Source organism: Eubalaena glacialis, chromosome 5 (assembly GCF_028564815.1).
Source record: "Eubalaena glacialis isolate mEubGla1 chromosome 5, mEubGla1.1.hap2.+ XY, whole genome shotgun sequence".
Taxonomy (NCBI): Eukaryota; Metazoa; Chordata; class Mammalia; order Artiodactyla; family Balaenidae; genus Eubalaena; species Eubalaena glacialis.
This window is the reverse complement of record NC_083720.1, coordinates 128,917,933-128,936,019: the sequence shown is the minus strand read 5'-3', so window position 1 is coordinate 128,936,019 and position 18,087 is coordinate 128,917,933. Positions and strand designations below refer to the sequence as shown.

At 40.8% G+C, this 18,087-nt stretch overlaps 2 protein-coding genes across 4 annotated transcripts in view; both read right to left on the bottom strand.

The window, feature by feature from the left end:
• The window catches only part of DNAJB14 (DnaJ heat shock protein family (Hsp40) member B14), a 42,979-nt gene extending 29,121 nt beyond the window's left edge, over window positions 1-13,858 (bottom strand). For 2 of the 3 annotated variants that reach the window (XM_061191683.1, XM_061191684.1), the window contains exon 1: window positions 13,613-13,858. In XM_061191683.1, coding sequence (XP_061047666.1) covers window positions 13,613-13,745 — 133 coding nt within the window. In that variant the 5' untranslated portion in view covers window positions 13,746-13,858. The remainder of the gene's footprint in view (window positions 1-13,612) is intronic. The other variant, XM_061191685.1, reaches the window with a different exon arrangement.
• Window positions 13,859-15,367: 1,509 nt separating this feature from the next.
• On the bottom strand, window positions 15,368-17,618 carry LOC133092390 (histone H2A.Z). The gene is made up of 5 exons (XM_061191681.1): window positions 17,436-17,618; window positions 16,915-16,992; window positions 16,517-16,630; window positions 16,037-16,166; window positions 15,368-15,778 (listed from the first exon to the last, which is right to left on the bottom strand). The coding sequence occupies exons 1-5, from the start codon at window positions 17,436-17,438 to the stop codon at window positions 15,717-15,719; spliced, it is 387 nt and encodes a 128-aa protein (XP_061047664.1). The 5' UTR covers window positions 17,439-17,618; the 3' UTR covers window positions 15,368-15,716.
• Window positions 17,619-18,087: the final 469 nt, after the last annotated feature.

The window sequence follows — 18,087 nt, the reverse complement described above, 5'->3', positions numbered from 1 at the left end:
GAGACATATATCTAGAATATATAAAGGATTCTTACAATTCAATAATAAAAGGACCAAAAACTCAATTAAAAATGGGTAAAGGATCTGAATAGACATTCTCCAAAATATACAAGTGATTAATAAGTACATGAAGAGTTGCACAACAATAGCCACTAGGCAAATGAAAATTAAAACTACAATGAGATACCACTTTACATCCACTAGGATGACTATCATCAACAAGATGGACAATCACAAGTGTTGGCAAGGATATGGAACAATGGGAACCCTTATACATTGCTGGTGGTAATGTAAAATGATATGTCCACTTTGAAAAATCATCTGGTAGTTCTTTAAAAGATTAAACATATAGTTACTATTTGACCCAACAATCCTATCCCTGGGTGTATACCCAAGAGAAATGAAAACATACATGTATACAAAAACTGGTTCACAAATGTTCATAAGAGTATTGCTCATAATAGAAAAAAGTTGAAACAACTGAAATGTCCATCAACTGATGAATGGATAAATAAAATGTGATATGTCCATATAATGGAATATTATTTGACAATTTAAAAAATGAAGTATTGATATATGCTACAACACGGATCAACCTTGAAAACATGCTAAGTGAAAAAAGCCAGTCACAAAAGACCACATATTGTATGATTCCATTTATATGAAATGTATAGAATAGGCAAATCTACAGAGACAGAAAGATCAGTTGTTGCCAAGGGTTACTGGGGAGGGAAGGATAGAATTGGGGAGAAATGAGGAGTCATTGCTAGTGAGTATGAGGTTTCTTTCTGTGATGAAGATAATGTTCTAAAATTAATTGCTGTAATGGTTGCACAACTCTGTGAACCCACTGAATGGTATACTTTAATTAAATGAATTGTAAGGTATGTGAGTTACAGCTCAGTAAAGCTGTTATATATATATTTTTAAAAATCCAGCAGTGTCATTGCCACATGGCTTGTGGGATCTCAGTTCCCTGACAAGGGAATAAACCTGGACCACAGCAGTGAAACTGCTGAATCCTAATCACTAGACCACCAGGGAACTCCCGATAATTATTCTTAATATTTTATATATGAGAAATTTCTTCCATATCTTTTTCCTAGCTAATGCATTCAAGAGGTCACCAAAGACATAAGATATTCAGTTTTTATAACAATCTAGCTGTAGATGGTACAGAAAGGCTCTTAATTAGACACCAATCTAGTAGTTATTAACAATATAAGAATAACATATAGTTAATTTTTAACTATAGTTTAGTTCACATTCAATGCAATCACATTAACCTTGAGAGCAGAAGCCAGCACGGTCTAGTGGGTAGTGGTTCACAACTTTTTAATATGAAAAATTTTGTGGAAATTCTGGGAAGACAGCAGCTTACATTTTAAATCTCATAAATTAGAGCAATTAGACAGCAAAATCAAAACCTCATGTACAAAATCCCAAAATACAAGGTGGGGACAAGCCACCAATAGTTACAAGATCTATGTGGGTAGTATCATCCGTGCAGGAAAAAGCAGAGGACAGTAACAGGGCGTTTTACCAGTCCACAGAACAAAATAACTGCAAAATAGCCAACAAGGACTCTCTATGAGGCAGAGCAGGCGAAAATGAGAAAAGTGAATAAAAAGGAATGGGTTTTGCTCACTACAATAGCATGTGATTGAAAGGGTTCACAATAAACTCTTAAGGGCATCCAGTCACTACAATTCTCAAAACTAATCAGTCAAAGCTCTCCTCCAGAACAAAGCCACACCAAGGAGAAACTGCTGGGAACAGGATCCAAACTGAAGAGACGAGAGGCAATAGAAAAAAAAGAAAAGCAAAATTCCAGATAAAGTGGGGAAGGAGAAAGGAGTGAGGAGATCTTATATAGCAAGGTGACATACTTTCAAACATTACACAGAAACTGGAGAAGATCTCTGTGTATTTAGAAAGGCTAACTAACTTCACATAAAAATGAATAAAAGAAAATGATAGACGTGAAATCTGATACAAAGTTACATTAAAAAAAAAAGAACAGGATAAATCTCTGAACACAATGAAAGCACACCACAAAGACTTGCCAACAAAATAGGTAAACACTATAACCTACTATTTCAAAACAAGCTGAAAAGACTTTTAAAAATTATTCACAATACAAAAGAACAACATAAATTAGAATTAAAACCCCCAAAATTATCTACCCATAGCTTAGGTGATAAAACTCAGGAGACAGAAAAAAAGAAAAGGAAAAATCAATTCAAAAAAGAAGAATTAAACTAGAAGAAACAAAGAGTTAATAAACACAACAGAACTGCTGTGTAAATTAAAGAGAACATAAAAAGGACAATTTTTTAATTAAAACAAATGAAAAAGGCAAAAAATTAGAAAGAAAATGGCAAATATCAAAGATAGTTAAAGAAGATCCAACATACATATAATGAGTCCTGAAGAAGAAAAATAAAGGAAATTAAACCAATATAACAATAATTGGAGAAAACTTTTCTGATATAAAAATAAAAACATCTGAAACCACATAATGAAAGGGCAAATCATGTACCTAAGAATACTGACCCAGAAAAACCAACATCAAGATATACTCTAGTAAAATTAATTGGGCATCTAGTCAAAAAAATCAAATGGCTTATTCTCTTATAAAGAAAATCAGATTGTCATCAGACTTTGCTCATCAGTAGTACTTACATAAAACAATAGAAATATATATTTAGATACCCACAGAAAGAAAATTTGAGCCAAGGATTTTGTATCCCTCACTAACTTCAAGCATTAAGACCCACAGTTGAACTGTTTTCAACATTCCAGAACTTAGGGAGCATAGTTCCCACAAGGCCTTCCTAGAAATCTACTAGAAAACAGGCTTTAAGAATCCAAAATTAGACATACAATGACATAAGGACTGATGGTGAACATTAAATGTACAGTGACCTATTGAGTTAAAACTGAACAACAATTAAAAGAGAGCACATAGTACGTAATAATAATATACTCTTGACACCGTAGATAGGTTCAAATATTTTGTAAATGGTAGGCTCCCTCTGTCTTTCCTTTTACTTGTAAAAAAAAAGATTATTTGTCTTCTCTTCCTTTTATTTTCATTTGGCAGCTGAAGCCTGGACCAAAGAAACTTATTGGGACCAAGGAAGCACTCATAGCCAAAAGCATGGCTGAGCTTGATAGGCCTGCACCAATGGGATCAAAAATGCAACTCATTACATACAGGGGGAAAAATGAACAAATAAGTAAATTGATAATAACGGGAGCCACATTTCTTACTGTCAGAAAATGGAATTACAGGGGGCTTCCCTAGTGGCACAGTGGTTGGGAGTCCGCCAGCCTATGCAGGGGACATGGGTTCGAGCCCTGGTCCACGAGGATCCCACATGCCGCGGAGCTGCTAGGCCCACGCGCCACAACTACTGAGCCTGCACTCTGGAGCCCGCGAGCCACAACTACTGAGCCCGTGCACCACAGCTGCTGAAGCCTGTGTGCCTGTAGCCCGTGCTCTGCAGCAGGAGAGGCCACCGCAATGAGAAGCCCACACGCCACAGCGAGCAGTGGCCCCCGCTTGCCGCAGCTGGAGAGGGCCCACATGCGGGAGCGAAGACCCAACACAGCCAAAAATAAATAAATAAAATAAAATTTTAAAAAAACAAAGAAAATGGAATTACAAATATGAAAACGCAGAAGGTTAGAATGAACCCTGTGGACTTCAAACGGAGGTGTGTGAATCTTTGCACAGATTGCAAAATTAATATAGATTAAACTACTACAGGCATGTGTATACCCACAAACATATATAACACACAGATATACATACACATACATACATGCAACATACACACACATACATGCATTCATACATACATATATTTCTCTTTTTTTTAAAGATTTATTTATTATTATTATTATTTTTGGCAGCACTGGGTCTTCGTTGCTGCACGCTGGCTTTCTCTAGTTGTGGCGAGAGGGGGCTACTCTTTGTTGTGGCGCGCAGGCTTGTCACTGCAGTGGCTTCTCTTGTTGCGGAGCACAGGTTCTAGGCGCATGGGCTCAGCAGTTGTGGCTCACAGGCTCTAGAGTGCAGGCTCAGTAGTTTTGGGGCACGGGCTTAGTTGCTCCACGGCATGTGGGATCTTCCCAGACCAGGGATCAAACCCGTGTCTCCTGCACTGGCAGGCGGATTCTTAACCACTGTGCCACCAGGAAGTCCCCATACATATATTTCTTAGCTCTACCAAGAGGACCTAGAGGCAATGACACACCTGTAGCAACGAGCTTATCAAGTGTCTATATCTTAGTTTCTAAGTACCATTATCCACTAAAAAGAATCAGGACTCCTGGGGAGAGAACTGATTCCCAGGGCAGAGAAAGTAAAAAGTAAGCTTGAAAACTTTTTTGTGCCAGAAAGTAAGGAAGTTCAAAGAATGATGAGGACGTGTCAAAAAGACATAGCAGCCAGCTTGAAGGGGCTCCTACTGACTAAATCTGAGGCAATCTGAGCATCAAAATGAATAACGATAATAATGGATTAAATAGGAATCCATGAATCCATACTAATAAATAAAGTTGAGTGCCAACTAATAAACTGCAGAAGAAATAATGGAATAAAAAACCAACATGTGGCAACCATCGGAAATGTATTCTGGAAAGAATCATCAATGGATGCTAAAAGGGGTTGGTGAAAGTCTGCTGTGGAACAGGACATTTACAGTTTCAAAGTATTTTCCCACAAAATATTTATTAATTACAAGAGGGGGAAAAAAAAAAGTAAGTTTAGAGTGGAGAAACCTGGTAATCACCAACTTCACCAAGTGATCAAAGTTAACTTCACCAGTAAGGACCAAATCGACATAACATGTCTTCTGATAAGTTACACTAAGAACATGGTATGCCTGCCAAAGATTCATATGAGGAAATGTCAGCCAAACCCAAATTGAGGGAAATTCTATAAAATATCTGGTCTGCACTCGTGAAAAATGCCAAGATCAAGAAAGAAAATAGAAGGGATGTAAACTGGTACAGCTGCTATGGAGAACAGTATGGAGGTTCCTCAAGAAACTAATAATAGAGCTACCGTATGATCCAGCAATCCCAGTCCCACTCGTGGGCATATATCCAGAGAAAAACATGGTTCAAAAGGATACATGCACCCCAATGTTCATTGCAGCACTGTTTACAATAGCCAAGACAAGGAAGCAACCTAAATGTACATCGATAGATGAATGGATAAAGAAGATGTGGTACATATATACAATGGACTATTACTCAGCCATTAAAAAAGAATGAAGTAATGTCATTTGCAGCAACATGGATGGACCTGGAGATTATCATACTAAGTGAAGTCAGACAGAGAAAGACAAATATCATGTGATATCACTTACATGTGTAATCTAAAAAAGATGATACAAATGAGCTTATTTACAAAACAGAAACAAACTCACAGACTTAGAGAATGAACTTATGGTTTGGTTACGGGGGGCGGGGGTTAGGGAGGGATGGATTGAGAGTTTGGGGCTGACATGTACACACTGCTATATTTAGAATAGATAACCAACAAGGACCTACTGTAGAGCACAGGGAACTCTGCTCAATACTCTGTAATGACCTACATGGGAAAAGAATTTGAGAAAAGAATAGATACACGTATATGTATAAATAAATCACTTTGCTCTACACCTGAAACTAACATAACATTGTTAACTGTTTGATTAAACAAGCAATTGTTAGTCAACTATACTCCAATATAAAATAAAAATTAAAAAAAAAAGAAAAACGATATCTAGAGAACAAAATATGCCAAATAAATGCAACATATGTCCTTTTTGCTATCAAAAACATAACTGGGAGAACCGGCAGAATTTGAATGAGGTACATGCATTACTTTCATGAATCTGATGGTTATACTGTTGTTATGTAAGAGTGTCCTTGTCTTAAAAAACATACACTGAATTATTTAGGGGTAACAGGACATCATGTCTACAACTTACTCTTAATTGGTTCAGGAAAAAATATAATAAGAACAAATTGTGTATGTGTGTGGGTGGGGGAGAGATAGCAGGGAGAGAGAGGGAGGGCACGATAAAGCAACTGCAGTAAAATTTTATCAAATAGGAAGCCTGAGTGAAATGTACATAGGGAACTCTACACTATTTTTAAGACTTTTCTATAAGTTTGAAAGTATTTCAGAATTTTAAAAAAGCTAAAATATGGAGGGAAAATAGAGAGAGTATATGAAAAGAAAATATAACTGTTTTCAGTAATTTTTATCAGTGAGGTAATATTGGTAATATTACACTGAAACTATTCTGTATATGATGTGGCATAAAGCAAATAAATAATCATGACATAGTCTATCATTTGCCATGGCCTTGAAAACCAGGATTACTACTGTGGAAGGAAAAAAATAGAAATAGAAGTGAGAAAAGTTTAAACACCCCAAAGTGCTTAACTTGAATTGGACTTACTAGTATAAACTTATTAAGCTGTTTTAGCTTAAAAAAAAAAAAATTCCCTAGTCTGTACACTGAAAAGGCTCAGAAACAATGAACAATCTATTAGCCACAGCATCCTTAGTACCAGATTGTGATACTGAAACACCATTTTCCACTAAAAGAAACCAGGGCTTATTGGAGATATGGTTGATTCCAGGTCTAGTATAGGGAATATATAAGAGGAACCTGAAACTTCCTGTTATACCAGAGAAAGGAAACTATTAAAGACTATTGGGAATGTGTCTATAGGACTCAGGAGCTAACCTAAAGGGGTTCCCACTGGCCAAATCTAAAAAATAATATTATCTGCTTTTGGAAAAGGGGAGCCAACTCCTTTTCTTGAAAACTGATAAAAGCAGTCAAGCACTTACCATATCCTGCCTTTCCTATATGAATTGCACCACTGTGTAACCCTAAGACAGGTGAGGGGAAAGTGTCTCTTTATAGAAGTATTTCAGTCAATAAAAGAAAAAATTATTTTTTAAAAATTGTTAAAGCCAGATGTGAAAGTGGTTATATGTGTTTACATTTGCAGGTGGCCACAAAGTCCCTATGCATGCTAATTAGAAGTTATCTGTACATTTCCTTTCATTCTTAGCACATACACATTCTTTCATGGACATCTTCCATGTTAACGGCTAGATGCTAGATATTGCTAAAACAGGATCATACAGTTGCATAAAATTTTCAAGTTATTATGATACTGAAAATCTTTCTACAATTTCATGCGTAGGAGCTGTGCTTAACGATGGCCGTGTGTATACATGCACTCACGCCAAGCACTCTTTGGCTCCAGAAGAGTGAAAATTTGGACAAGTTCCATTACCTCTGGGTCTCACTACCCAGTTTTATCATCTTAAAAATGGACTCAGCAAGGTTTTCTGGATTAACAATCACTGGAACCAATGCCTGAGAAGGTAATGTGAGTCAGTTCAAATACTGCCAGAATTTAGAACACATTGGCCTTTTCTGATTTATTAAATGTCTTAGCTATCATATGAGATCTCAGTTACTACAATAATGTGCAGTATTACAAACATTAGTTGGGCAGATACAGTACTTATAAACCAGATTACATTTACTTTTGGTTTTAAAACTATGCAACCTTATTTTATGTGTTCACTTTCCAGACAAACAGCTTTGCTTGTGGTTTTAATGTAATTTGTACTTACTTTAAGTATACCCCATATTAAGGACCAGTGGAAAAGTAAATATAGTATTAAAAATGGTTATGTGGATAATCCAAAAGTGAAAAACCAAGATCTGTTTTTATTTCATAAGGTTCTGCTGCACACCTGTTATAAATAATGTCCATCACTAACAAAACCTAAAATAAGAACACATGATTTGAAAAAAGGATTTTTTTCCTTCCTCCTCGCAAACTGGAAATAGCTTTTGTGTGATTATAAAAGTAATGTTGTTCAGCTCATTAAAAAAGACATAACAAAGTGAAGATCACTTATAAATCCCACACAAGAAAAAAAATCACTCAACCATTTTGGTATATTTAACTCTAGTTACTCTAGTTGGCTAGCTGTCTAGCTTTTTATATATTCTGAAACAAAACGAGAATAATCTACATATGACTGTAGCCTACCTTTATTAAATTCATAATTCAATGTATATATCATTTTATAGCAATAAATCTAGGTCCACATCATCTTTATTTTTTAAGACCTTATTCAGAACTATTGCAATAGGGGAGAGAGAGCAGGCTGAACTCTGAATTCATTAAGGCAGCTGGGAATTTGTAGCCAATAAGCAGGGTGAGGTGGGTCAGTGGATGGAAAATTACTGAGGCACATCATCGTTTTTAATAGGTGCATAGTATATGAATGCAATGCAATTTATTTAATCAATTCCCACTGATGGACTCTTTCCAAATTTTTGCTACAGTGACAACCCTTATACATACATTTTTGCACACTTGTCCGATTATGGAAAAACTTCATTTGTGAATATATTACCATGAAAAGGCTTACAGCTATAACTTTTTCATTTATTTATTTAACAAATTGTCTTCATTGATAAGGGAATAAAATTATATAAACAAGTATTATTTCAGAAAATCTAGGCTTTACAGATGCCACAAGTATATGCAAAACAGTTAGACACCCTAAGAGTAGAAAAGATGATTAACATTAAAATAGTTCCTGACAGCAGAGGAATTTTTAATGTAGGAAAGGAACAACTATATACATAAATAATACAAGGAATAAATGCAAGGCAAGGAGAACTACATGTTAACTAAGAAGGGAATGAGTAGTTGAATCCAAACGGAGATTAATCCTAACTTAAGGTAATTATTTTATGCTTAAATAGGTAACTAAAAAATGACAGAAAAGAGACGAATACTATATTGTTAACTCCAAGCCACCATCCAAATACTTTTGCCATAGTATTCAATAGTAATACATGAAATTCTTATAGCTCTTAATAAAATAACCTTATAATAATCCTGTGAAGACTACAGATAAAACTGCGACCCAGGAAAGGAAAGGGGAATGACAGGAATTGAGCCATTTTTGTGTCCAGCAGATACTTCCTATTTCATTCTTCTAGAATGTAAGCTCCCAGAGGATAAGAACTCTTACTGTTCACTGACTCCCTAGTTCCTAGAACAGTGCCTGCCACAAAGAAGTATGGATTCAGTAAATATTTGTTGAATAAATATATCCCCATTTTATAGATGAGGAAATCGAGGATCAGAAAGACAGTTATGGATGTAGGGGCACAAAACCATTAAATTAAGGTTCAAACCAAATTCAATATTCTTTCTTCAACTATAATGTCTGAAATAGTTTGGTTATTAGCTGAAATTTGGAGATCATTTTGTAACACTTGGTGCTATCAAAATAACTGTTCTGAATGTATCATTTACACTTGTCACTAAATTTTGATTAAGTCAGAAACAGAAGAAAACGGAATTGTCTTGAAAGGAATAGGCTGGATAATACTCCAGATGTGAAATGACAGTTTTAAAAGCTTTATTTTACCAATTTAAGTGTGACAAAGGGGGGCAGAACTTTGAATTTTTTATCAGATTTAAATTTAAAAATAATGCAGCAAAAAAAAAAGAAGAAAAATCTACACACATATGTCTCATCGGAGGGGAAAAATAAAAAGAGGACTATTTTAATTGCTATTGTGCAGATAGATGCTGCAAATTATACGTCAGTTATCCATTCAATAAAGTAGACACAGGATGGACTTTTTTGAGGCTGGAGGCTGCCATTTGGTTCAAATTACTATGAAATTCTTGAAAACAATTAAAATGCTTTTCTCTGAAAAAAAAAAAATCTATACTTCAAACCGCCTGCCAATTATATGAAACACTAAAGTATTAAAATACCAGTGTAAAGAATTAAAACAGTGAGACTATCTCTGTAAAAATCCAAAACATATCAATAATCCAATAAATGTACAGTTTAAGAAACTAAAATGCAATTTACTTTCGCATGCTGACATTACTTTTCCAGAATATTTATATGTCCTATGTAGTAGACATATACATATATCAATCCTTTCAAACATAAACCAAACTCACAGTATGAAAATATTTGAAAGCTGTAAAATTTAATTTGCTTAGAAGTCCACTGCAATAAATAAACTGTAAAATAATATTCTCAACTAAATACTTAGAAAGCAACAATGTCCTAGATTCATTTGAAGATGCTTCTCCTCAAGGGAAACTCTTGCCAGTTTTTTAAAGTGGTTTATCAATCAGACTTCTCACCTGGCAAGAATAAAATGTAAAGAGGACAAAAATTCTGGAATTTAGCTAGAACTTAGTCTCACATCTTCTCATTCACTATATAAAAATAAGAGAAATCAAAATGCAATGTTTTATTTTGCCTATCTTAGCATGAAAACATTCATCAAAACTCTGAGTTATAAGGATTTGAGGGTAGTCTAGAATAGGTGAAATTCAGGTATAAAAATTTTAAATTCCATTTTAACCAATAGCTTTAATTCCCTTCTACACTAAATATTTTATCAGGAACTTATACAAATGTTCTAGATCTTTCCCTCCCCTGAATTCTTAAATTATTCCAATAAACATCTTCTGAGAACATTCTATGTAAAATACACGTTAAGTATTTGCACGTGACTTATCTCAGCTAATGTTCACATGGGCCCTGTGATGAAATCTTCCTTTTACTCATAACTAAACAAGGCTTGGCAACGTTAAGCAACTCATCCCTGGTTATAAAGCTGTCAGAGGCAAAGTCTGCACCTGAATAAGGTCTTCAGACTACACCACAACTGTAATCAACCACTTTATTTGGTAATCACATATTGCCTTACAATACATTGTACTATTAACTTTCACTGTTATTTTCTTAATTTTCCCTATGTTCATGTCTTTAAGAGCAACGTGTTGTGCTTTGATATCTTACAGTATCTTTAGTATTAGCAGATTGATTCAAGTTGCTTGTATGATAGAATTACAGACTACAAGTTCAAAAATTCTCAAAGCCTCACACTTGTTAAATGGAAATGATACCAAAATAATTGAGTGCTGTTAAATGCCTTCCATGTATTAACTCATTTAATTCTCATAATAGCCCTATGAAATCAGTACCTTATTGTTCCATTTTGCAGACAAAAGTGCTAAAAGCTAGAAAGGTTATCTAACTTGCCCAAGATTAAGGTTACAAGCTAGTTTTGGGCAAGGCTTCAAAAGCAAAGGTATTCTGTCTCGAGTGGTTACACGCTCAATGTTAAAACTGTCCCTCTAAGACTAGACAATGACTAAATGAAATCATGTGTTCATACAGTAGAGAAATTCAAAAAATTTTAACTCTGGGCAATGATTTCTTGGATATGAAACCAAAAGCACAGGCAATAAAAGCAAAAATAGACAAATGGCCCTATATCAAACTTAAAAAACTCCTGTACATCAAAGGAAACAACAGAATGAAAGAAAACCTACAAAATGGGAGAAAAAAACCTGCAAATCACATATCTGATACGGAGTTAATATCTAGAATATATAAAGAACTCCTACAACTCGACAACAAAAAAATAACCTAATTTAAAAATGGGCAAAGGACTTGAATAGATATTTCTCAAAAAATGATATAAAAATGGCCAACAAGCAAATAAAAAGATGCTCAACATCACTAATTGTTAGAGAAATGCAAATCAAAACCATAATGAGATATCACCACACACTTGCCAGGATGGCTACTATCAAAAACCAAAATGCAAACAAACAGAAAATAACAAGTGTTAGTGAGGATGTGGAGAAACTGGAACTCTTGTGCACTGTTGGTAGGAATGTAAAATGGTGTTAACTGCTATGGAAAACAGTATGGCAGTTCCTCAAAAAAAGTGAAAACAGAATTACCAATATGATCCAGCAATCCCATTTCTGGGTATATATCCAAAAGAAGTGAAAGCAGGATCACAAAGAGGTATTTGCACACCCATGTTCATAGCAGCATTATTCACAGTAGCTAAGATATGGAAACTACAATCTATTCATAGATGATGAATGGATACCGAAAATGTGGTGTATATATATGCAATGGAATATTATGCAGCCTTCAAAAAGGAACTCCTGTTATATTTATGCTACAACATGGATGAACTTCAGGGACACTATGCTAAGTTAAATAAGTCAGTCAAAAAAGGCAAGTACTATATAATTCCACTTATATAAGTTATCTAAAGTAGCCAAATTTTTAAATGAAATTACAGTGGTGGTTGCCAGGGTCTGGGTGGGTAGGGAAATGGGGAATTGTTTAATTGGCATAGAGTTTTAGTTTTGTAAGACAAAATTTTGGAGATCTGTTGTACCACAATGTGAAAATGGTTAACACGACTGAACTATACACTTAAAAACGGTTAAGTTGGTAAATTTTGTTGTGTTTTTGCCACATTAAAAAAAAAAAAAATCACTAACTTTTCTTTCATTTCCCTCTCCTGTCCTCCCTGGTACAGTACTTAACAGCAGTGTAATGAAAAGGATAGAGAAAAGTACAGAATGCAAGGGCTTCAACAATGTAGAAAAAAATTAAGAAAACAACAACAAAATGAAACAGGTCGCCCCACATTCTTACTTACTGATAATTTTCTTCTTAACCTGGAAATATCTTGAACCTCAAGTGAAACAGTATCCTATCGGCCAGACAATGGAGTGTAGTGGTGAAGGGCCTTTTGGAGCTAGAGAGCTCAAGTAGTATTATTCTAGCTTTGCTACTAATTACTGTCTGACCTTGGGTAAGTTATTTTCATTCATTCACTCATTCATTCATTCATCAAAAAGTCTGTTTCCATATGAGTAAACCTGGTCAAATGAATCCTAGGATTGTTCTGGGAAGTAAATGAAACAATTCATGTAAAACACTAGACACTTTGTAAGCGCTCAATACATGCTGGCTATAATTACTTTACAGCCTAGAAAGCAGGACAAGAACAGGACTTCGACTAAAGGAAGTCCAGTACTCTATTCCTAAACATGTGCCTCATTTGCCGATAATTATGGTGCTATCGAATCGGATACTACTTAGCAAATCATTCCTGACTCTATCATTCTTGTGCTCCTCTCTTCTAAAGAATTCTCTATCGGAAAAGCAATGTCATCTCAGGTGTTCGAAAACGTCTGCTTTGGCAACAGTGTTTCCTACCCCAGAGGCGGTGGAACCAGGGACCTGTACATTAATCACCAAGAGTTCCCCGTTCCTCTCACTTCATTAGGGGCCTAGACCTTATTTGGGGGTGAAGATGAGGAGGGAGGAGGCCACACACCCACACACCCAGATATAAAGCCTCACTCTGGAAAGACAGTACCAGACGAATCTCCTGGAAGAATGACAGCTGGACATTTACGAAAACCGACCGGGGAACCGGCAACTCTCGCCTGCCGGCTGAGAGCCGGCATCTCGCAGGCAAGCTGGCGCGGAGGGAGTCTCGGGCGGTCCCCAGCGGGCCCGGCTGGGTCGGTCAGGGCCGGGGCGGGGGTGTGTCGGGGAGGAGCGTCCGGGGGGTCGGGCGGGCGGGGTCGTGGGGCCCGGGGGCCCCGCGGCTCCCAGAGGAGCGATGGTGGGGCGGGGGCGGGCTGCGCGGCGGCCCGGGGACCGGCCGCGGAAGAAGGGGACCGAGGGCCTCACCGCGGGCCGAGGGCAGTGGGTAGAGCTTCTCGGCCTTCTGCAGGAAGCGCTGGGCCTTCTCGCGGTTGCCGGCGTTCAGGGCCTCCCGGGCGATCTCGACACATTTCTCCGCCTCATCCCGGTTCCCCTCCATGGCTTGCGCCTTCTTCCGTTTCCTGCGGGAGCGCAGCGACGAGAGGCGGAAGACGCCGTCGCCGAGGAGGCGAGGCCGGCCGGGGACGGGGGCGTGCGGAGGCGAGCGGGGAGGAGCGCAGGCGACCGCGGCGGAGCCCCGGCGCGCTGGCGGGCTCGCGGCTCCGCCTCCTCTCGGCGGCCTCCCCGCCCCCCGCGGGCCGCTACGGCTCGAGCCGCATCCCTCCCGGCCCCCGGACGGACCTCCCGGGCCCGACCGCCCGAGCCGACTCGGCGGTCCCTGCCTGGCGCGGCCCGGCTCGGGGTCGACCGACCTGGGGGGCAGGGGTGCGGGCGATATCGGGCCGGCTGCCCGCCGTGGGGTTCCGCCGAGGCGGGGACCCGACCGCCCGCAGCGGCAGTGCCGTGCCCCCTGACCTCCCGGGGCGGCCCGCTCGGGCGGCAGCCCGCCTCCCTATAGCGGCCGGGCGACGGGTCGGGGTGGGGACGTCAGTTTTCAGGAAGATTCCCAGGGATCGAAGGCCCCGCCTCTGGGCCCCCAGCCTCGGGAGGATTCCGTCAGGTGAGGACCGCGCTTCCGGCACAGGTGTTCAGGAAGCCCAGGAGAGCTTCGTTTGACCCTTACTCCTGTTTCATTGCCGTATTTCAGCGATACACCATTTTTCCGACCCAGATGCCATTAAACTTAGTACATCCAAGAGGTACAAAGCAAACACATAATTTGTAGTTTGCACTTATTCTGGTGAAAACCACAACCCTAATAAGGCTTCATGACCGAAACAGGGCGGAAATCAGCTCTTTGGGAGCGTATTACCATCACATAAGTAAACTTGTTGGGTTTTCTCCCTTCTCCCATTTTAACATCACCCCTTGTGAAATGCTGTACCCTGTCATGTTGGTCTCCTCGGTGAAGGGAAAGGGCCCACTTTTTGCTTGGTAATGTCCTCTTCCAAATTTCAAAAATTAAGAACTTGCCAGAAACCAAGTGTCGAAATGATCCGTACTACAAAATAACCATTTTCACACAATGCTCAGTAGAGATATTGTTAGCCATGCCAGCAAATATGAACTCAGGACTTTCATAGAAATCCTGATTCCCCTCTGTAAAACGGGAATAGCACGTCCCCCAAAGATGTTACCGTGTACTGAACAATTTAATTCAAGTAGCCTTCAAAACAGCCTGCAGCACACAGGAAACACTATTCTCAGTCTAAACTGGAAGTTCCTTCCGTGGAGGTAGCTACGTACAGGACTTCCCTACCTGCTCCCCACCTCTCCCACCCAACTCCACCACAGTGCTCTGGCGTAGTGCTGCTGTCACAAACAGCAAACACAGCTAACAAACGGAGATGGTCAAACTTAACCTAGAAAACAGCAACTTGTCCCATGTTCCAGCTCCTGCTGAAGTTTTAAAACCTTTAATAGTTCATTACATAGTAGTCAAAAAAAATTATACTTGTGTCTTCTGACTCTGCTGATCTACAGAATTAACAGTTTAATTTCAAGGAAAGAAATGTGCTTAGGTTATTGCTAGATAAGATACCTATTCAAAACAAAGCTGTTCCTATTATAATCAAGCAGATTTTATACACAACTAGTTTGGGATATGACCTTTATTGAGCTTATCCACCGGAGTGGAAATAATGTCTGTACAAAACCAAATGTTTGTTACTATAACTTCTGCATCACAATTAAAATCCAAACAGTTTTTTAAAAACAGTCAACTCAATCAAAACCCACTACTTCAGAATCAATAGCTTCTTTGAAGCCACAGTAACACTTAAATATGGTTAAGACTCGAATGCAGAAATTTGGTTGGTTGGAAAGCTAATTAAACTTCCAACTTGCTCAAATAGAATTACAAAAAGGCAAAATTGTGTTTTTCACAGAGATACAGTCCACTGGAATCACCAACACTGGACAGCTGTTAGAGTATTTAGAGTCCTGAGATAATAAGGAATCCAGGCATCCTTTAGACAGTCTTCTGTTGTCCTTTCTTCCCAATCAGAGATTTGTGGATGTGTGGAATGACACCTGGAAGAAGGATAAAATAACATAGTACTTTAAAACCAAGATAGTTTAATGTTCAACTTGGAAGACGTCTTTAAATGTGAGACCGAAGCGTGCAGAGTAAAAATTCAGAAATACATACAGATATCAAATTTTATGATGCAACCATACTACAGATCACTGAAACTATACTGTGTCCTCTTCTAGACTGAAAATTACTAGTGGGAATTAAAGCAAATAATTCTTTTCTCTAAAGAAATTAAAATTTTAGTATTTACATACCACCACCAGCAATTGTAGCCTTGATGAGAGAGTCCAATTCTTCATCTCCACGAATAGCAAGTTGCAAGTGACGAGGGGTAATACGTTTTACCTTCAAGTCTTTTGATGCATTTCCTGCCAATTCAAGTACCTAGAAGACAGACTGTAATCAATCTCCTTCCCGCTTTCCTTATGTTCAAGATCCTGACAAGAATCAAAGCCTCATGAACGTGTATCTACCAAGTGTCATCTCCCCCACTACCTGAATGGCAAGATACGCAAAAGCTATAAAGGGGTCACGCAATTTTATTTCCTAAAGCCGCAAACTCAAGCCCAGTAGGATCCCATCGTGAACACCAGCCCCCTCTAGCGTTGTCAGAAGCTTCTCGCCGCGTTTAGAGCCTGGGAGTTTTCTTGCATCACTTTCCTCCTTCCCTCCCGCCGCCTCCCCCCACCCACCCCCCCCAATCTTTCCCAGATTATAGGCGTACACCCATTTACCTCTGCGGTGAGGTACTCCAGGATGGCTGCGCTGTACACAGCGGCAGTCGCGCCCACACGTCCATGGCTGGTCGTCCTAGATTTCAGGTGTCGATGAATACGGCCCACCGGGAACTTTATTTTTAGAATACACAAACATAAATGCACAAAGATAGACGGGCCAAAGATGGTAAAATTATACGCGCGCCAAAGCAAGGGGAACGGACGCTGGTGCAGCAACGCGCCCCAGCACCCACACACGTGATCGCCCCCCTCCCTGATATTTATTGTATCGGTAAACCAAGTCGCGACACCATCACCCACGCAAAGACGAAACGCTCATCTAGAGTGATGATAAACAAGAGAGGAAAAGGAAAGAAAAACGCCACGATTCCCAGACTGCACGAACCACCACTGACCTGCAAACCGGCTCTCTGCGAGCGGGAAACCGCCTTTGTCTTGGCCTTTCCGGAGTCCTTCCCAGCCTTACCGCCAGCCTGCGGCGCGCACACGCCCGCGAGCGAAGAAGGAACGCAGAATATAGGATTACCAGGGCGGCGCGCCCCTCCCCCACCGCGGCGCGGCCCGGGCGCGAGCGCGGCCCCGTTCCCAGCCGGGGTCTTCGGCCCGCCGCGCGCCGCAAGGGCGACCCCGCCCGCCCGACCCGCGCTGCGCGCCCGCCGCGGCCGCGCGCCGCCGTCCACCCGCTCGCCGCCCGCTGGCCCCCAGCGGCGCTGCGCGCGCCACCCAACCGTCGCCGCCCGCCGCGAGATCGGAGGCTGCTCCGCTCGCCGCCGACAAAACACCTCCCCCCGCTCTTCCAAATCCTGTCTCCGCGCGTTCCCAGCCGCTGCCGCTTCAACCCCATCTCCGTTTGTAACGGGTTTTTCTCCCGCCGGCAAAAACCCGCGGAGTCTTCGAGCGCCTCCACCAAGTTTACCATTTCAAATTCTGCTGAAGCTCAAACAAGCAAGGCAGAGAGAGGACTAGTCAAACACCTAGCGAGAACCTGCCGCCTACTCCTTCGTCGCACCGCGATTCAAACTGCGCTGTCTCCCGCCTTCCCCGCTCCCTTTATACTGCAGAATGTTCCCTCATCCGGGAACTCGGATTGCTCATCCCACCAATGGCTGCTACCCGCCCTCGGGACGCGTCCTTGAAGCCTCAGCCAATGAGCAAACGAAGAAAAGGGCGGAGGGGCGGGCGCTTCGCAGCTCGAGTCGCTATTGGGGCGTGGAGAAGGTGGTGGGGGAGGGCGGAGGGATGGGAACTGGGGAGAAGAAGGGCACGGCGGCGGGAGGGAAGAAACAGAGCGAGCTACGCTGCGGGAGCAAGGGGACCCGCCGGCTGTGGTCACGTGTCTGGGAGGAGGGGCTGAGAGGCTTAGGGGAGGGGCACGCAGTACCGAGCACCGCCTCCCTCCTCCCCCCCCGCCCCGTCACCCGCTCCGCCTTCGTCTCCTAGCCTGGTTCCGGAGACTACGAGAAGTCTCCGCGGGGTCTAGCGCGCCCTCCTTCCCGCCCTGCGACCCCCGCAAGAGCACCTCGCCGGCGGAGACCCGCCAGTCCTCATCCTTCTTCCGGGTCCTGGGG